At 40.3% G+C, this 21,578-nt stretch overlaps 1 protein-coding gene across 6 annotated transcripts in view; it reads right to left on the bottom strand.

Annotated features, from left to right (window-relative positions):
* Positions 1–21,578, bottom strand: part of MLIP (muscular LMNA interacting protein) — a 66,128-nt gene that overhangs the window by 13,593 nt on the left and 30,957 nt on the right. For 2 of the 6 annotated variants that reach the window (XM_089531133.1, XM_089531131.1), the window contains exons 4-12: positions 19,797–21,383; positions 14,637–14,699; positions 13,016–13,081; positions 12,112–12,195; positions 11,956–12,015; positions 10,704–10,748; positions 8,620–8,664; positions 4,067–4,192; positions 1,624–1,812 (exon numbers count right to left, since the gene is read on the bottom strand). In XM_089531133.1, coding sequence (XP_089387259.1) covers positions 1,624–1,812; positions 4,067–4,192; positions 8,620–8,664; positions 10,704–10,748; positions 11,956–12,015; positions 12,112–12,195; positions 13,016–13,081; positions 14,637–14,699; positions 19,797–21,383 — 2,265 coding nt within the window. The remainder of the gene's footprint in view (positions 1–1,623; positions 1,813–4,066; positions 4,193–8,619; positions 8,665–10,703; positions 10,749–11,955; positions 12,016–12,111; positions 12,196–13,015; positions 13,082–14,636; positions 14,700–19,796; positions 21,384–21,578) is intronic. The other 4 variants (XM_089531135.1, XM_089531136.1, XM_089531137.1 and 1 more) reach the window with 3 other exon arrangements.

Genomic DNA, 21,578 nt, shown 5'->3' with positions numbered 1-21,578 from the left:
CCCAATTCCCCATTTTGGCTGCTTGTCAGCCTTTTGCCTCCTGTGTGTGTGCGCATGTAATGTGTGCCTTCATAGAATCATAGAGTTGGAAGAGACCACAAGGGCCATCCAGTCCAACCCCATTCTGCCATGCAGGAAATCACAATCAAAGCATCCCCAACAGATGGCCATCCAGCCTCTGCTTAAAGACCTCCAAGGAAGGAGACTCCACTACACTCTGAGGAAAGAGTGTGTTCCACTGTCGAACAGCCCTTACTCTCAGGAAGTTCCTCCTAATATTGAAGTGGGATCTCTTTTCCTGGAGCTTGCATCCATTGCTCCGGGTCCTAGTCTCTGGAGCAGCAGAAAACAAGCTTGCTCCCTCATCAATGTGACATCCCTTCAAATATTTAAACAGGGCTATCATATCACCTCTTAATCTTCTCTTCTCCAGGCTAAACATCCCCAGCTCCTTAAGTCGTTCCTTGTAGGGCATGGTTTCCAGACCTTTCACCATTTTAGTCGCCCTCCTTTGGACACGCTCCTTTTTGAATTGTGGTGCCCAGAACTGGACACAATATTCCAGGTGGGGCCTGTGAGCTTCCCTCCCCGCTTTAATTCTTGTCTGGCTCTTTGCTATGGAATTCTGGGAGTTGTTTGCTTGCTTTTGTGTGTTGCTCCAAACAGAGGAGCTTTTGTGGGTTCCTTCCTGGAGGGAAGGAGGAGAAGGTCCTGGGCATCCCTGCCATCCCTGTTTCCTGCAGGCTGCCAGCACAGGAGCCCCGCTGGACATGACACGAGAACCCCCCCCCCCCGCAGAAGCAGCCAGACTCTCTCCCTCTTGCTCTCTGCTCTGGCCCCCCTGTTTCCCTCTCTCTTTCTCTCTCTTTCCCTCCTTTCCTCTTCTCTCACTTGTCCCAACTTTCCTCCCTTCCCTCCCTCCTTCTTCCCCCCCCCCACACACCTTCCCTGACTGCAGTCGCTCGCCTCCCTGCCTCCCTGCCTGTCATTCTTTCAGCCAATCAGGAGACGGAGGAATGAGAGAACGGATTTGAGAACGGATAAGAATACCGCACACACCTCTGTTGGAACGTTCTCATCACGTTTCAGCTCTCTGGGAACACATTCAATCTGTACCCTCCTGGAACACATTTAAACGTTCTGAGAACCCGATTGGAACACATACGTGCAGTATACTCAAATGTGTTCCGTTCTCATCACGTGATGAGAACGGTCTCAGAACGCAGTGCGATAATCTCCAAGATCTGATTTAAAATAAAAGTGTGTGTGGAATATATACATTTGGACTACATTTCCCAGAATTCCCCAGAAAGGATTCTGGGAAATATCTGCTGGACTCTGGGAGAGTTCATCCCAAAAAGTAATGTTTCTGAGATCTGACCAAGCTCATGTCAAAGAAGGCTATCCCACTGATTTCTGCCTAACAGTGGTATTTGTTGGGAACCATCCTGGTTTATTATGAAACCATAAAAGGGAACCATTTGTCAAAAGGAGAATATACAGCTATCTTACATAAATTAAATACATTAAGTAAGTAAGCAAAACTATAGGGTTTTTAAAAATTTCTCTTCAGACTGACTAAATCAAAACATTTACCTGTTCTTTCCCCCCCCCCTTTCTCACCTTATTATACAAAGTATTGTGATGATAAGGACTATAAGAATTGTTATGCACATCACCAAAGATGGAACCCAAATGGTTGAATGGTCCAGGAGTTAGTGAGTCAGCATGAGAGACAGCCTGAAGATGTAATAGGGACTTAGTAGGTGGGTTCAGTTTAGTATGGAGAAAAGGATGGGAAAGAGATGAATCCTGGAAGAAAGAGAAGCAAACAAAGAGCTTGGTTAACAAACGACAAAAGACGTCATGACAGAAACCCAGTTTGCTTGAATTGCACAAAATGAGAGATTCCAGGAAGGAATCAATTATGATTCAGACTCAGTTTTCCACAGTTATTTGAATCAGTAAGAAAGGATTAGTATCAACAGGACTAGGAGTAGCTCATGGATGTGTCATTTGTTTAGTTGGGCTGGTTGTGGAGATTGCCAGGGAAGGCCTATGATAGTTTTCTGCCTGAAACAGAACAGCAAATGGTAATCTCCACTCAGCAAAACCGAGGCACAAAACACCCAAAGTTAGCCAAATTATTTTATCATCTGAGGCAACTTTCCTCATCCTTGGCATAAAAAAAGGATTATCAAGGTAAATAACTAACAATTTGCTGGCCTTTCATGACATCCTAATAGCTGTCAAGAAGCACAGGTAGCCGTGTTTGCTTCCAGTTCAGACCTGGCCGTTCCCGTATTCATGCACTGAATACTCATGGTCAAAAAGTAACAGTGCAATTCCAATTCACCAAGGCTAAATCTGAACTGCAGAATTAATGCAGTATGACACAATTTTAACTGCCATGGTTCAATGCTATGGGGTCTTGGGATTTGTAGTTTGTGGTGGTTTCACTGACAGAGAAGGTGACATATCTCACAAAACTAGAAACCCCAAAATTCCATAGCATTGAGCCAGGGCAGTTAAAGCGGTCTCAGTCTGCATTAATTCTGTTGTGTGGTGGTAGTCCAAAATGGCTGGAAGTAATCTAAGCTGACACTTTGTTGAATCCATACCCCTCTCGGTTTTGGAAATTACTTAGGATTACCCTGGCCCCAACCTAGCACTGACTAGAATAGTAATAGTTTTACTAGGCTGCAAAGGATTAGCATCTGTTGTAACCTGCCTCCTCCTTTACACCACCTTTTCTCCCTCCTTGTGTGTGTGTGTGTGAGAGAGAGAGAGAGAGAGAGAGAGAGAGACTTCTGCTGCCTGTTCTCTTTTGATGTTTAATGTTAGGGAGAAGAGCAGTTGATAACATACAAGGAGAGGATCTTGTAGAAGGAGAAAAATGGGATATTCAGCTAGGCAATCAATCAAGCAATCTGAGTAATAAGCCAACAAAAGGTGCTTATGCTGAGAGAAAGTCAATTCAGCCAGCACAACAGGCTTTTGCAGTGTCCTAACAACCACTACAATTCCCACTGAATAGTGCAGCTCCCATTAGCATAGTGCAACAACAGGTTGCAAGCTGCTGATTGATTGAGAGGAAGCACATCAAATTCTGGGATAGACCGCTGTCAGAGTGTAGAAGAAGGTTTTTCACTCTATTTATACTTGAGTATTTACTCTCTATCAGCCTTCCAGACCATGTCAATCAACTGACAAAACTGTGAGCAAAATATTAAACTAGTATTCTTCAGGATGCCATTGCAATCCCCAAATAAGGAATTCCATACCATAATGACATCAGGAAACCTCAGGAGTAAGTTGCATTCAGTATTATGCCACAGATAAGGCTGAGAGAGATTTGTGCAGTGGGGAGGTAGGTTGATCATGGGCTGCCTTTTTCAAAATACTGTATATACTTGGGTACAAGTCGACCTCGTGTATAAGTCGAGGGCCGGTTTTAGGGTCAAAATCATGAATTTTGATACGACCCATGGATAAGTCAAGGGTAACACTTAGGGGTACTATAAGAAAGACTGTAAAGGGGAAAACACCACTTCCTTCCCTCCTTTTCCTTCTCTGACCACCTAATGCCACTTCCCTGGTGCTGGAGGAGAAGGTTTTAACATCAGACTGAATAGAAAAGAAGTAGATTTAAATGAGGGGTTTGGTGCGGAAAGACACCTTTAACATCGGATTGGGAAAGGAATAACCTCTTCACACACACGCATACGCACACTCCTACCTGGCTTTCAAAAATCACTGCTAAGGCACATAGCGTGGTGCTTTTTTCTAAGCTGTATTATTTTATTGACCAGTATATAAGTTGATCCAGGATTTTAGGATCAATTTGGGGTCATAAATTTCTCAACTTATAGTCGAGTATATACTGTAGTTCTTTGCCCTCCCACAACATGTAGGTTTATTATTTGTGAGCCTATAAAATGAAAATGAAAACTTTCTCTAAGAGAAACCTAATTAGTCAAATTCATTTATTACATTTGTTAAAACAAACAAATGGATTCTTGTAAGTAGATAGTGAATTTGGAACGAAAGGAAAAAGAAACTTTACCTGTTCAGTTTGGAGATCAATGGTTTCTTCCAAGTACTTTTTGAATGGATTTGGCTGGATAGGTTCCTCTTCTTTTACTATTATTTTTGCTTTCACCATTGTTGGGCGGATGACACCAGGTTTTGTCTAATTTTAAGGAGAGAGGGTTTGTACATTTTTGTTTTTTAAAAAATCTTATCATAAGCTATGGGATAATAGATTTTATCATCATCAAAATAATAACAACAACATTTATTCATAATGCCCTTTCCACTAAAGGGAAGAACATCAAACATATATAATCAAGAATGGATGATAAAATACAACAATATAAAGTGCTAAAATGCTAAAATAATATGCTAATATACTAAAACAAACTCCTTTGTTTGAACATTTTTATCCGGTCTTAAATTTACTTTGAAGATACATTTATGGCTTTTGTAACATCTAAACCAGGGGCAGACAAAATGTGGCCTGCTTTGTGTGGCCCCCAGGACCATTTTTGCGGCTCCCAGGGGTCAGAAAGTGCCCTCCATTTTGTCATGTTCCCCACCCCAGGCCAATTTAAGCCCAGGATAGGCCTTCTTTTTGAAACATGACCAAGAAGTAAAGAAAAAGGCCTTTCCTGAGTTTAAAATGGCTGGTGGATAAGTGTTCTCTTGATAAGGGGGTGCATCCCTCCAAGATTGCCACTAATTTTCCACAATTGTCCACCTCTGATGTAAGCTGATGCACGGTCCTATTAATGAACTGTGGACTGAACTCACGGACTACACCTTGCAGTATCATTGCTTGTCCCATACTGTTATGATATGAATTATATCAATAAGTTTTCAACTTTAAACAAAAATAATTTGTGGGCAATGGCAGCATTAGAAACCCAGAGCCAACATTTCCTTTCTTTTCTGAAATAAACATACAACATCCTCTCCGACTGTCCGGATTTGTCAGGGACAAGTCCTGATTAATCCTCTGTCATCCCACATTTTCTTTTTCTTTTTAAAATATTTTTATTAATTTATCCAAAACTTAAAAGAAAAAGCAAACATTAAAATTTAGACAATAAACAAACAACAAAAACAGATTAACAAACAAGACAACAAATTAATAACAATCAGTGGAACCCATCGACCATTTGCACTTGGCTGAAGTAAAGTTGATAAAATATTCACTTTTCAAAAATATATGTATGTTTATATTTCTGTTTTCTTTTTCCTTGAATATTAAACCATACCTAGTTGCACCTTCGACATAAGGAAACAAGTGCTATTATATAGATTTTTAGCAAGTACCTCCTACAGAGTTGTACTTTCCTTGTTTACTGACTGAGATTTGACCTTTCCCTTTCCATGAATGATCACTGAAGCTTCTATCCATATTACAATTTATCAGTGATCTTTATTCTCAGGTATATCCTTGTGCTTATTGTCATCTTAAAATTCCCTATTCAGATTGTCCATATTTTTCAACAACTTTCATCATTTTCCTGTCTTCCCAACAGACCTCTGTATGTTTTCCAGGCTTGGCCAGTTTTTAATCCAATAGTCTTATCGGAAGCCATTTGCTTTCTATCATACCTGTTGGTTTATCCTGTATTAAAACTAAACTATTCATGTTCATCATCTCTTTTAGCTTTATCAACTATTCTTCATTAGTAGGTATTTCTTTATTTTTCCAGTACTGTGCATACAAGATTCTAGCAACTGATATCATATGATATCCTTCTATATATATATTTTTTTCTTCCTTCTTTTCCAACATATGGGTCATGTTTAGGTCATCTCACATTTTCAGTGCTTTTAAAATATCCCAGTTTTACTCTTTCCTCTTCCCACTTTGTCCTCAGCTTACTTAATTAATGCAAACAGACTTCAAAATGCAAAATTAGTTTGCACTAAACTCAGCAGGAGGAAGAGGAAAGGAGGGGGTGGAACTGTGCCCTTCCAGTAGGCTCATTCAAAGCAAATTGCTGCAGCCTCTTCTAGTTTGTCTGTTCCTCAGTTTAAAAAAAATTCCCTCTTGACCACACTCTGATGTTGCTTAGCCACATGGGTTCTGGTTTTGATCTGTGAAATCTTTGAAAATATAGTAAGGCTGGATTTTGTTTGCAGTTAATAAAATGATACAATCCCAAGTCACTGCTGCAAATCTAAAAACAAGGCATGCCATGGTTTGATTGATTTAATTGGATTTAATCACAAAGTAGTCTGAGTAAGAGGGTACTCATGATCTGCTCTATTTCTATTATTCCTGATGAAACAGTTCACCAAACCTCTGTTCAATCATTTAACAGTCGCTCTTTTGCTAGAAAAAATGCAACTCGGCTTCAACACCAGCTAGACACTCTGAGTGCTGGATGCTGAGCCCATGCAGCTCTCCAAAATATTTGTTTGTGTCGCTCAGTGGCACTCCAGCCAATAGGGAACCATCTGACACAGGGCCAGGCTAAGACTGTGTGGAGCTAAATACTGAAGAGCTGTCCCTGCAACATTCTTTGTTTTGAATTTCAGCGCTGTCTTTACCTGCAAAGTGTGTTGAATCAACACATGAAGAGGGGAAAGCAATATGCCTGCTCACTTCTTGTTCCAAGTTAGAACTGGTGTCATTCCAGACCTCTCCAAGACTTCTGTTGATGCTGAACAATGACACTCATTATTGTTGTCAGATTTATTGGTTGTGACGTGATTCAGCAGATGGTACTATACAGAAGAGATGGTGTTTCCGCCCTTTTTATGGAGCCCCAGTGGTGCAGTGGTTAAATACTGGTATTGCAGCCACAATGTTGTATGTTTGATCCTAGAGGAGGGCTCCAAGGTCCACTCAGCCTTCCATCCTTTCATAGGTCAATAAAATCAATATCCAGTTTGTTGGGGGCAATTGATTTACAGATTGTAAACTGCTTAGGGAGTGCTAGTTTGTGAATGTATTGAAGGTGAAAATGTTCAGATGTGGCAATAGTTGCAGAAGCCTAAATTGGCTACAGCTGGAGTCCAGAGCAGCAGCCGGATGCTCAAGGTCAACTGAGCTGGACTAAATGTAAATATGCTATGTCTTTAGTCTGAAGAGGGATTGGTGTCTATGGTGCATAGCAACTTGTATAGGAAGAGGCTGGGTTTAGTGGTCACCTCATGGCTGTGCTGTGGGATTGTGGGAGTTTGAGATAGTGTGGTGTGTCAGTTGGCAAGAGTTTTTGTATAGTGGTGATTAGCTCGTGTTATTTGAAACAAAGTGATAAAGCCCTCTTAGGAGTGAACTGCTGGAGAGTGATTCTTTGATCTAGCAGCTGTTTCTCCAGGCATTCTTCCAAGCAAGCCGAAAGCTTGTGTTTGGAGCTTCGCTCTGTTCCTGTGTTGGAGAAATAGCCAACGTCTTCATCCATCAACCACTGGACCGGAATCACAGGAATCACAGGCAAGGTTCATCACCCAAATATCAACATAGTTCACTGATAAACAGTATACTTGTGATTGCTTACTATTTTGCTGTTGCAGCCCCTCAGAGTCAATGGTAGAATTGGGACCCTTAACAACTAATTCTACCCAGTGTGTCATCTGATCTCCCCATCAAGAGGACATGAGGAGTCCATTGCATTTGACCTGTGCATTTGACCTGTGTAGGCAGGGCCTAGGTTGCATCTTCACAGAACTAATGCAGTTTGACACTGTTTTAACTGCCATGGCTTCATCCTGTGGAATTCTGAGATTTGTCATGTATTTAGCCTTCTCTGTCAGAGACTTCTGGTGCCACAACAATTTGCAAATAGGATGGAGCCATGGCATTTAAAGCAGTGTCAAACTGCATTACTTCTGCAATGTGGCAGGAGCCACAGTTTTCTCCTGTTGACCAGACACTGAAAGATGCATAACCATTTTCAATATTCTTCTCATAGAATTGGATACACCCCCTGACCAAAAATCAAAACAAAACCTTTAATGCTAACCACTTTTCCATCTCACAATTAAATCTATATAATTTTGGAGATGGTGCTGATTAATCTTTTTCCCCCCACAAATTAATTTTTATTACACAATACATAATGCAAATTATACAATCCACATTTCATTATATACTTTTCTTCCCTCTCCCCCTCCCAAAAACAACATTGAAGGAAATACCTTCCAATCAAGTTAACAATCATTATCGGAGATGTAGAAAATACCATTAATAATATTTTTTACTTCTTCATACCACATTTTACCTTCCACTTTCTTTCCATTTATCTTTCCATGATTCTTTATTGCTTTCCCCAATATATTTAATTCTTCTTTCCATAAGTAAACCAAATAATAGGTAGCCTTGTAGATGGTGCTGATTAATCAACCATCATGCCTGCCAGCTTTTTCTGCAACCTGGCTGTGGGTATCTTTGGGTGGGTGTGTAGCTTTGTCATAAACATTTTTCCAAACTCTGGCTTCAAGACACTATTTTCCATTGACTCCTTTTGTGTTGTGAAAAATCGACTCCAGTGTATATTTGAGGTCAGGAAAATGGGCATCTAAATTTTTTAAATTAATGCATTCCCTATCATTGTAACCATTCAAAAGAGAAAGTGGCAATTTAGTAATGAAACATACTTTTTGACTCTCAGTCACTGCAGGCCCCGACAAGAAGAGGTTAGCCTGAAATAAAATATATACAATATTAGAGCATCTTAAAGATTCCATTACGTTTAGTCATATTATGAGGAACAGTATTGCCAAAAGTAAAACCTGATGTCTTGGCCTTGTCACACAATCCACACACACAGCATGACTGTGCAGTTCTGCAGATCTAATTTCACACCATACTATGGTGACAAGTGCTTGGTAATCTCTTGCTTTTGTCTTGAAAAAAATATGAATGGGTTGGGATTCACAACCAAAAACAATATGAAGGATCAAGTTTTAAAAGAAGACATAAACAATTTGCCACAGTGTTATAGAAGTAAGAAGGATGCAAAGGGGAAGGGGGGTGCAAATAAAAACTATTCCCATAAGTAGGGATGCCATATCCCACCTGTAGGCGGGACAATCCCTCTTTGGGCGGTGCCGACCTGGTCCCAGTCCGGTTTGGCACCAAAACCAGGACGGCACCACCCGCGGCCACCTCTGCCCCCGCGCGCGCCGCGGGGGCCTCCAAGACCTTGCTGAGGCCTAGGAGCGCTCTCCGCAGTCGGAGCTCCAGCCGCAGAGACGCTCCCTCCCAGGCCCCAGCAAGACCTTGGAGGTGGCTCCACTATTGCGGAGTCCTCCAAGGCCTCACCGGGGCCTGGGAGGAGGAGGAGGCCGCTTGCCACCACAGCGATGGCCACGATGACGGGTGGCCCCCACGCCCTTTCCCAGCCTGAGAAGAGGCCGAGGCTTCCTCCCAAGCCAGGAAGGAGGACAAGGTTTAAAAATGTAGGACCTTTTTTTTAATTTCCTGGCCAGGAAATTAAAAAAAGGTCCTACATTTTTAAACCTTGTCCTACATTTTTCCCGGTTTGGAGGTCCTCAGGTATGGCAACCCAATGAATTGCAAAAATGTAAATTTTTCATAGCACCCATTTCCCAACTGCTAAGGATATATTTGATCAAGTGATCCATTGAAAAGGCTGTGACCAGAGGTTGGCTGCTCAAGATGTGCTTCTATGCTGGTTCTTTTATATCTTTGCTGATACTGTAAATTGTGAGTAGGGAAAGTTGGGCTTGTGAACTGCATACACCCTTTCTTTTGCAATTTCTGAAGACTTTCACCAGTCCCCCACACACACAGCCCCTCCAAAAATGTAAAAAAACTGATGCAATTTTGGGTGATATTTTGCTCCCCAAATCATGCAAAATGTGTGATAACACCACCACCTCAGAACCCCCACCTCCCATATAACTTTGTTTTCATCAGATTCATTCTCAAAATGATGGCAGACAATGACACAACATCACTTCCAGTCACCATTTTGAGAAAGAATCTGAAGGAAAACAATGTCTTAGTTTTACATGACCCTCCATTATGACATTATGTACATGCTGAGAGACCTTGTGTTTCAAGGTGGATTTGTTCTACTGATAGCAAATGCTAAGGAGGATGAAGTTCTATCTTGGACAAGTCAAATAATGTGTGGGTGGGTTATTTTAGACAGGCACTACTAATTATTTCTCTATTTGAAAATGAGAATAAGGCTTTATATCACTTATGTGCACACTTATGTTATGTGCAGCAAGGCTCACAATAGTCAAAGCCTGGGGAAGAAAATAGAGAATTTATTAATTAGGAATTGGTTAAATAGAATCTCAGCTACAGAGAAGTTACCCTGTTAGTTAAGAGTAGCAAAAGGAGAAATAAAAGAAGATTTATTTGATATTGCATGGAAACCATTTATTAGTTTTATGTGTCAAGGTAAGGGTGAATTTAAACTACTGAATAATCAAGTGAAGTTTTGGATTGATAACTAGATAAATAGTATTATAATAAAATACAAAGGAAGAGAACAAAAGTTGCAGTTGCTAGAGGTTTAACAGAGCAGTATTTTTATTGTGCATTATAAATTGGGTTAGGGGTGAGGTGAGCTTGTTTGGGACAAAGAGGAAAACTGTTTTAATAGAGATACTGTATTATTGTCATTCCACAAATAAAATCTTTAAGAACTAAAAGAAATATAATTTAAAAATACAAATGAAGATCTAGTTTTGATGATACTTACAAATTTAGTTTCCCGCCCAGCTGGTCTTTGCAAAGGTGTAGATGACTGTAGAGAAAGATTAATCAACAGATTACTGTTAACAACACCACGGTTGAGGCAGTTCTATGTGCATCGCACAGAGGTTTTTTTATTATATTTAGGCCCTTTTCAGGGTGGTTTGTTTTTTTCACTTTTACCACACAGCAATAAAGGCAAATGCACATGCAAATTTAACCAAACAGGTTGTGAACATGGAAGGAAAAATGGGTCTTTTAAAGGCATCATTAGAATGGTAATGGAGTAGCTTATTACTATAACAAATTATCCATCTGAACAATTAGAAGGATTCCTGAACCCTAAACTGGAATAAATGAATAAATACACACATAAATATGTATACAATTAACTGAAAGTATGTATTATGCCATACAAATCCATGTGCGATCACAGTTATCAAACCGTGTCCAACACAAAGACAATAGGTGTGGAGCCAATGGGTTTGGACCCAATCCTCAATTACTGTGGGTCCTTTCACAGCAAATAGTCCCCTTTTCTCTACATTCTGTTCTAGAATACACATTCACCAACCAATGTTGACCAAACTTGATATTTACTCTTCAGCTGATATCCCAAACATTTGCATACAAGTCTAGGACCAACTGGCAAGCTTTCACTTTTTAAAATATTGCTGGTTTGGGGCCTATTTTGCTCTGAAGTTTGTGTAAAAATATATTCAGGCTCATAGATGGCACCAATCAAACTTTTGTTTCATTCAAACCATAAGTGAAAGCATCAGCATCAACATAGTAACACTGGGTGAATTTCCCTAGGTACGGTTAAACTGTGGTGGCACGTATGTGTGTTCGTATGTGTGTTTGCTGGTTTGGTTTTGTTTGGTTTTATTTCTTTTCTGATTTCAGGTTTAGCTATCCTCAGAGGTGAAACCCAGAGATGAAGCCGCTGTGAGAAGAATAAGCAAATATGCCACAGAAGATGAAGCCTATATATCTGTATCTCCTAGCTGGAATGTAGTTCTTCCAACAAGATTTTGCATACAGATGAACTTGTTCATTATTTAAAACGGGGAATAATTAACCAAATATGAAATTAAATAATGCTAAATTAAATTTGGTTAATATTCAATTTCATATTGGAACATTCCTGATTGGTTTGCTTCATTCTGTCCTCCTTGTAATAAAAGACAGGTATTGAACCCTATGTCTGGAGCAGCAACAAGTCCTCTAAATATCCATGGACAATATCATTCACTTACTCTGCTTATGTCTGAATCCAGCATGTTCTGCAGGCAGCTTGGGGAAGAATCACATCGGCGCTAAAGGGAGTGAGTGGAAAAGTACAGGTGTTCAAGGACAAACAATGAAGAGGGATAAGAAAGCATCCAAAGAAGCTACTTCTGATGCCTGCATACCATAGCCAGGGGGTCCTGTAGGACTTGATCAATAGCAGCACACAGCTCTTCTGTCTGTTGCCTAAGCTGCGCAGGAGAACACATCTACAACAATATTTAAAGATATAATGATTACCTCTATGTTTCTGAAATTCATGTCAGGGAATACATTTGAACGCATGTGCTGTGTTGCTTTTACATGCTGCATGGTATGTCCTTGTCTTGATGCCCCTTTTACAGTCTGTATCTCTGCTACAGACAAGCACAGGAGGTAACATTGTGTTGTCTTGCCAAATGCAAACTGTAATGTGTTATCAATGGCACTGCCTTAGAATGCCCCCCTCCCCAGTCCTTCATTCACAGTACCTTCACCTTATTTACACCAGCTATCTTTTTTTAAAAAAATCTTCTCTTTCTCTTCACCACCATTAGTCTCCAGGCAAAGCACAGCCAAATTGGGCTGCTGGGTATGTGCCCCTAAACCAGAGGTGGGGAAAATGAAGGGTATGGGCCAAATATGGCCCCAAAAGTCATTATGAGGCCTGCGGGAGCAACCCCAGTTTTTTCAAGAAATATTTCTTCCAATTGCACTCCATATCCCCAAACATTCAAGGCTATAAACATTGGGAAACTTTGCAGATGACCACAACACAATGATTTGCAAATGGACCCTGGGACAGAAAGCTCCCCAGATGTTTGCATCCCTTTCTGAATCAGGACTAAAAGGCTCAAGGAAGTAGGCACATAGATATATTTCCACAACAATTTGGCACAGCCTACATTTTATGGGGGACACGGCAATCTCAAACATTTGTTCACAGTGGACATTTTCAAGCAGAGGAAAGCTAGTGAACATGGAAATGTGACCAGAAATTAAGTTATTTTAATAGTGATATTTTCATTACATAAAAATGAATGTAACCACCTCTGGATGTGTATCTAAATCTCTGTCCTCAGCCATGCCTTCTCCTGTGGTTGGTTCATCAAGTGCCTGTAGATTAATACACATTGTTTTTGTAATTAAGGCAAGGCATGAAACAATGATAATAACAGAGTAACAGGAATAGAAATACAAGTTGGAATTTTATTCATTTATTATTATTATTTCATTTCTATCATTTATGCCCAATCAAACTGTCAAAATAAGGTTAAAGCATGTGTATATGGATAATGCATAAGAGGAAGGCATATAATAAAACCAGCCGTCATCATAACAACCAAATTTTGCTGATTAAATAAGGTTTTATGAACATCACCAACAATTCTTTATATAAAACCTATTCAAGGGTATTGTGTTGACCATACAGCAAGATAAAACAAAATCCACAAAAGAGTGATTTTCTTAAAACAGTAAAAAAATTAAGAGTGTGCACATTGCTCCTGAATTTTCTCTTCATTGTTGAGCTCCTTAGATTCTCTTGTTGTTTTAGGCTAATGTATCCAACCAAGGTCTACAATCAAGAGAGCTCTTTTAGGTATTGTCAAGGGGGCATTCACACATATTTTTTTGTTGTGAGGAGATCCAGATCTCTACGGTGATGCAGCACCATATTGATGTTCCCACTGCATTTCCCATTCCCAAATCTCTCCGTGCCATTTTAACCCTGTTGCCATTCACACTTAACCCTATTTCCATTCATACTGATTTAAAATGGAGGCTCCTCTATTTCCAGGAATGATACGGCATTCCGTAGCGTATTCACACCACCAGATTGATTCCATAGTGTTACACTACCAAAGATCTGGATCATTGTGGCACTTTAAAAAAGACGCGCTTAAGGACCTGGTGTCAAATACACCGGATTAAGCAGGTTTTTCCATGCCCTCCCTAGCACACTACACTGGGTGCATTTGGGGACAGTTTCACACCGGGTTATTTCCATAATGTGAATGGACCCCAAGTGTCAAAGAACACCCATGGGATGTGTGTCCGTTTGTCATGCTAGATTTCTGATGCAGTGTGCCCTCATACCCTTTAGAGGGAGCCTGCACATTGCTGCATTACTTTCTGCCATAGCACTGAATTATTTGAATTGGTTTCTATTGTAAATTCATTCTGAAAAGCAGTTCTCTAACCCATGGATAAAAAACATGAGATGCTCTAATGGGGATTTTTCCTCCCATCAGTCCTACTCAGCATAACTGGGGTAAGGGATATTGGGAGCTGCAGTCCAACATCATGTATATATGGAAGGTCATATGTTCCCATCCCTACTCTAATCAATACACCACACGTTCAATACTAATTTTTGGAGAAGGCAGGAAATCAGTCAAAAGCCTATCTGAAATATTTTTGTATTAAGCTCAACAGTTAAGACATGTCTATTATGGCATTCAAACACATTTTCTCATTCTTCTCCAGGAGTCTGTCTTATATGGAGTCAGGTAGCCGCTGCATCTGGCACCTCCTTTGCTACCACTTAAGCCAGGAGCAATCCATATACAATCTGATATTCTGGAAAGCATTCCAAAATAAATGTTAAAGAATGCTTATTTCTTACATTTTAAAATAAATGCTAGGATGTGCTTTTGAGGAAAGGACTGACCTTCTGCTCCAGGAGTAGTGTGTTGGTAGGGATTGCTGCAAATGCCTTGTAGCTTGTCTTGATCTTGTATGGTTGTAAATAGTAATTTTAAAAAAAATGGACACAAAGCAGCCAGAGGAGAGGGAGAAGGGCAAAAGAAAACACAATGTCCCATTAATGATAATTCTTTTAAGTCTTGACTATAAATGTTATTTCAAAATTTATGGAAATGACATGACACATTAATACACATACAAACACACACACTTCTAGATGACAGTATACCATCCATTTTGTTAAAATATAATAGGGTTTACAATATTTAAATTAGCAACATGATGCACATCTTCACATTTTCAGCCAGCCATGCCAATTGCATGCATTGAGAGTTTTTTCCTTCTGCCTAGAGAAGAAACAGTTAGCTGTAAGATCAATGAAGAGCACTTTGAATAGGTAAAGATGGCTTTTTTTTTTTACAATGGTGATAAACTTTGCTTTTGGGGTTACCTGGACATCACACCAGATCCAACTTTGTTTTGGGATTATCTGGACATCACACATGAGCCAACACAGGTAGCCTGATAACAAATCACATATACTGGAACTGAGAAGGAGAGGAGACCCAACATGTATCTGCAGTAGACAGTTACAGCACACTGAATCCACTTTAGCTGCCACTGCTCCATCCTTAGTATTCCTGGGATATGTAGTATGGTGAGTTACATAGAATTCTGTGCTAAACAGCTCTAGCCTAGTCCCTGAGCTACAAGTAACAAATGACAGAGTATACTTTTGTGCATGAATTCTCTTTCAGATCACATTGGATTTGTACACTCATTGCTGCTGGTGACTGTTTTGGCAGACGTTCATCTGAATCGGAGCAGGGGAGACTGTCAGGAATGCAAGGATGCAATGAGAAAAGAGTAGTCTGTGAAAGGATTAAACTTGCACGCACACACAAAAGCACACACACACAGCTCCTTTGTTGTCCCGCTTTCAAACCATCTGCCTGTTGGTTTGTTAGCTGCATTAATATGTTCTTATACCTTTAAATGTCTTACTTGTGGGTCTATGAAAGCAATTTGAATTTTTGCAATTAATAAAGGACATTGGTTTTTTGTTTTTTCAGTGGCACGTACATTTAAGGAAGTGTATGTGACTTCTTCTCATTACAGGTTGTGGGAGGAAATTGCAGGGATGGAGAGCCTTTGCATGCAATCTATTAACAACATTCCAGCACTAAGAAATTCCTTTGCAAAGGAATGTGGCCCATACACAATTGCTGGTTGGAAATTTGAATGACGTTCACTGATGAGGAAGCCTTTCCCCAAGCCCCCATGCAAAGAGTTAGAGAAAGGGGGAGGAAGTCAAAATGTCGAAAGAACGTGGATGTGAAATCTCCCCCCCCCCCTTGCCCAAATATCTCCATTGGGCCATTCAGCTCAGAGCTAGAATCTTTGCAGTGACATAAACAGCTACAAAGAACACAAAGCAGAAATAAGACCTTCCCATCACTGCCACAGCAGCATGGTTTGTGCAGTCTGTAAACAAAAGCCAATTAAGTAGTGGGAGTGTTAAATATTTCAGATGATCAGCTCTTCCTCCCCAAATAGGCCATTTCTTAAGCGTCAACACCTGTGAGTCATTTTGTATATATGTGGGGAGGAGGTAACTTCATTTTTCGCCTTGCTTTGCTAATTGACAGATGCAGGGTAGCTGGATGAGTAATAAGTAGCATATTCCCAAAGATGAGCTTTTTAGTGCCCTTGGGGCACAGCTGCAAATGTAACCCTTTACAAGTCAAGGTGCGCAAAGTGCAAAGCCAGACAAATTGGTTTTGGCACCAGAAGCCAACAAACAAATACCACAACTTTCTTCCTGGCAGTAAAATTACAACAAATTAAACAACCAACAATTTCCTGCCCTTTCAGGAGAGCCAAAATCTGCTGCCAAGGCAGCATTCTCCATCTGGTAAGGGCAGCTCTGCTTTGGAAATTGGTACCCACCTCCCTTTATTTTGATACTCTCATTTTCTTATTTAGTTTTATAACAGAAGACCACCCACCTGTTGTTGTTCTTATGTGCCTTCCAGTCAACTCTGACTTCTTATCCTGGGATTTTCTTGTCAAGGGATCCATCTACACTAGAAATACTGAACTGCAATGGCTCCATCCTACAAAATCCTGTAGTTTTGTCAGGCACTAGTGCTCTTTGGCAGAGAAGGCAAAAGACATCAAATTACAAATCCCAGGATTCCATAGGATGGAGCTACAACATTTAAATTAGTGTCAAACTGCATTATTTATACAGTGTAGATGCACCCAAGGGTTATTCAGAGGAAGTTTGCCATTGCCTACATCTTAGGCCCAGGCAGTGTGATATTGCCCAAAGTCATCCTGTGGGTTTCCTTGGCTGAAAAAAGGATTCAAACCCATCTCTCCCTTAATGCTCCTGGTCTCTAGTACACAAGCTACTATACCACACTGACTCTAGCCTATGTGTCTGCTTGGCTACCTAACTTCCATGTTGGCATATACAGGAACATCTATTCAGCTTCCAGAAGGTCTCCCTCCCACCCAGGCACTAACCAGATTGTAACCTAGCCCCAACACTAAGGGTCTTCAGAATATATCTTTGGATTATAGGAGCTGGTATTTAAACTAAAGCTGAAACTTAATCCATAAAACAGTTCTAGTTTTTCCAAACAATTTCAGCATCTGCATACTATACAGTGTACTCTGCAGGTCTACAGCACACAGGCAATCCAGGGGTGGTTTTAAACAAGGCATTTATCATAGTATCACCCTGTCTCCTTCCCTGAATTTACAAGAGCTACACATTATTTTGCATTCTACTTGCAGCCATCCCTTGCTTTTCCAGTGCTTCATTTGTCTTTTTCTTACTTGATTAAAAAAAATCGATTAAGAAATAAAATCAGACTAAGTGCAAACATGCCATGCAAGTGCTAGTGTGAAGCCAAGTTTCATCTGAAGCCACTCTCCACAGGGACAATGAAACTGTTGTCAATACTGTATAAAGATTGCATCTATGAATGTGGAATAATTCTTGTCAATGGCTAGGACCAATCCCCTGATAGGATTCTGGAATACTTACACCTGATGTGTGAGAAAGTGGCATGATACATAGCTCTCTGTATGTGTGCTTTTTTGGCAGAGTTTGTGTGCTTCTCTTTAAAGTAATATGCAAACTGCATACCATCTTATCCCCTCCTTCCCCTGAACATGGCTCTTATGTACATGGAGCAGGGAACCAACTCTGGTGCTTAGTTTAAACTTTAAAAGAGTTATCTGAGGAGTTGTACCAAAATAGTTACAACAGCTTGGACAGCTCCATTAATAAACATTAAGATTCAGATTAAAGCCTGAGAAGATGCACCCCTCAATAAAATGGGAGCTACCAGGCACTACTTACAGTGGGGTCAATGAAAGAGCTAGCAGCTCAAAGGAGCAGTCTTTAAGAAGATGGAGCTGATGTTAACATGAAGCTGGCTTGTGATTTACAAGTGGCACTGGTTAAATGTAGTTATTTATAAGCACTGACATGACCATTGCATTTTTAACTGGAAGTTAATTAAAACAATTTCCATGGAACCAATAATATGAAGTGAGCTTTCAGCAGCAATGACTGTTAAACATTGACAACAGTATCTACAAACCATCTCATCGTGAATGTCAGCTTAAATTATTGCTGTCATCAATGGGAATTCAACTATGGGATCACGGCCAACATGTTTTATGTTTAAAAAAACTGCATATCACAGTCAAAACACTTTACTCCAGAATGAATTAATCTCCCATCTCTTCTAACTAATTGGTTGTAGAATAAAACTGTTAGCTCATTACAAACAATTTAGTAGGGGGTGGGGGGTAATCTTTTGAAAAAGCTGGTCCTCTGGATTTCATGTTGCTGGAACTTTTTACATGTCCATTTCATGGATTTGAAATGAAATGAGCTTTAAAGTGTAACCATGCTGCAGATTTATAGCCATTTAACTGCTTGCTTCATCCTCTGGAATCCTAGAATTTGTAGTTTGGCTAGATATGTAGAATTTGTTATTGCACTTTCTATAGCTACAGTTCTAGAGCCATGTGACAGAAAAGGGTAAGTCTTTTGCTAAACTACAAATCCCAGGATTCCAGGGGCTGACTCATGGCAGTTAACGTGGTATCAAAGTGCTGTATTTCTATAATGTGGATACACCCTTAGAAGCAGATATTTCAGTAATCCTAGGTGGTGTTACAAATTAGCTTAACGTGATGTTACAAATTACAAATACACTTTTCCCATGACAGAGGCCCATGCTTATTTAGATGCCCATGCAGTTCTCCTGAACACATGTGAATCCCCATTTACTTCAATGCACAGGTGCAATCTATTTAAGCAAGAGAACACACATTAGTTCCATTCCACCCATTCAAACAAAGAGAAAAGCCATCCTAGATAAAAAGAACACCCTATTGCCATTGGATGAATTTACTCAAAGGTTTTGCTGGATAGGTGTCATGAATATCCTAAATGGCATATGTATTGGACTGGATGCAATATTAACCACATTTCTAATACTGATTATCTCAGAATATGGGTTGTTGTTATTTTTGTTGTTTTACTGCAATTTGATTATACAGGTCAAGTCTCCCTTATCCAAAATGCTTGGGACTAGCAGTGTTTTAGATTTTGGAGTTTTATTTAAAATTGTGGAATATTTGCATAGGCATAATGAGAAATCTTGAAGATGGGACCCAAGCCTAAACACAAAATTCATTTCTGTTTCATATACACTTTATACACATAGTCTGAAGATAATTTTATGCACAATATCTGTTAATAATTTTGTGCATGAAACAAAGTTTGTGTACACTGAACCATCCGAAAGCAGAGGTGTCACTATCTCAGCCACCAATGTCAGCAATTTTGGATTTTGGAATATTTCAGATTTCAGAATTCCAGATAAGGGATACTCAACCCGAAGTCTCTTTGAAATCAATAATCTAACATCTGATTGATTTTGGTGGGCCTCCTCTTACCGGATCTAAGCCATTATTTGAGCAGAATTATCCATATATTTTTCTCTTTGTACACCATTTGCCTGGATCAGGAAGGAATGGGGAAAAGAATAAAAGAACAGAAGCAAGCCAGAGAGCCATCAAGCAAGCAGAGTACCTTGGGAATCGTAGAGTCAGAAGGCAAAGAGAAGGACAGTGGTGAAATTGATTCCCTGGATCTTGATGATAAGGAGTAGGGTGAGTGCACCATGGCTGGAGATCTAGGCTGTGTCACAGTTGGGGTCCTGGGTCTTGAAGATGGTGGGCAAGCTCTGAAGTTTGAGTAAATTGAGGAGGAATTTGGCTGAGGTGAAGAAGGTTTTATACTACAGACTGGAGGAGTAGGTGAGGCTGGGCCTGTTTGAGAAAAGGGTAGGCAAGGTGAAGGAACTGAGAAATAGGCATCTGCATCTTTAGGTGAGACTCGTCGTAAACGTCCTTTAGATCTAGAATTGCTAGAACGCATCAGATTAGGAGAGAGGCAACCTTTTTCTGAAGTGGGAGAAACTCTGTCCTTTTGATTGAGAACAGGCATCGACACGGGAATGGACTTGGCAGTGAAAGTGGGAGAGTAGGTGCGTATCTTCTTAGACTTTTCAGGCCCTCGTGCTCCATTGGCAGGGGAGAGGGCCCCTTTTCTTGGCCCATGGGGAGGTAAAGAAAAATTGGGTGATTTGGGTTGAAAGAGAGGAGATACCGTTGTTTTCCTGTAGGAAGAAATTCTGGGAGACAAAGGGTGTAATTTGTCGGGAGAAAGTGCCCTTGTGTCAAGGTACCTTTTAGGGGACTGCGATCTTGTTCCAAGATTAGGACTGGATTTTGAGGACAAGCTTGTGTGATCTGGCATATTAGAAAATACTGAAAGATGCAGTCCATCTTGGTTTGGGGAGCCAGACCTAACAGAAAAACTTGAGGAAGATTTCTTCGGAGTTGGAGGAGTTGTTTTCAACTTCTGATCTATTGTCAGTGTTGAGGAGCCCAAGGAACTAGGAGAAAGTGTGGCAGAACAAGACACAGGAGAAAATGGCCTTTTTGGAGAAGAGCCTGACTTCAGAATAGCAGTCAAAACAGAAAGCCTTGTTGGTAGAGGGGATCTAGTGTCAGAGGTCAGAAGATTCCCACTAGATGACATTTGGCTAGAAGGATTGTTTACATTATATAAGGCTGAGGAAGAACCATGCAGAGGAGAAGACAGAGGCTTTGGACTAGGAGATAATAAATGTGTTGTGATAGAGATTGGAACCACAGACCATGCAGTAAGTCTCTTGGAAGGAAGAGGAGAAGCAACCTTAGGAGATGAACTGCAAACCACATCTACTGAACTATGAACCTGTGAAGAAGGATACGGAGAGTCCTTGCTTGCTAAAAGTGGTGAGGAAGTGATTTCAGTTAACTGGTGAGGAACATTAGCCTGGAAACAACTGGTTAACTGAGTACTGGCTGAAAGGCTGTTATATGGGAAGGAAGGTCTTTTCAGTATGGAAGAAGGTAAACTGGAAGATGTGGAAGAATGGCAATAGGAAGATGACTGATGTATGGAGGATCCATTTGCAGACTGCCATTGACTATGGGATTCTTGCACAGAAGAGGCTTTAAGGCCAGAAGAAGCCAGTTCATGGTTTACTTTCATGTTAATTGGAGATAGGAAATGGGCAGTGGGTGATTTATGGGAAGGATGATCAGAGGCAGACAGAGGAGAACTTGGCTGGAGAGGAAGAAAAGAAAATAAGGAATGTTAAAACAGAGTAGAATTTGTGATATCACTACAATTACGCATTCTGTGTCCACATTCATTACATTTGTTTTGTGCCTTAATACCAAGACAACATTTAAATTAGTGCTATACAGCATGGTGGGTTGCTAAGTGGTTAATATTAAACTATCTGTGCAAATAATTGCT

This window comes from Sceloporus occidentalis, unplaced genomic scaffold (assembly GCF_023333645.1).
Source record: "Sceloporus occidentalis isolate IW3139 unplaced genomic scaffold, rSceOcc1.0.p SCAF_6, whole genome shotgun sequence".
NCBI classification, from domain to species: Eukaryota; Metazoa; Chordata; class Lepidosauria; order Squamata; family Phrynosomatidae; genus Sceloporus; species Sceloporus occidentalis.
Note: the sequence above shows the minus strand (reverse complement) of the source record. Positions and strands in the feature narration are given on the sequence as shown.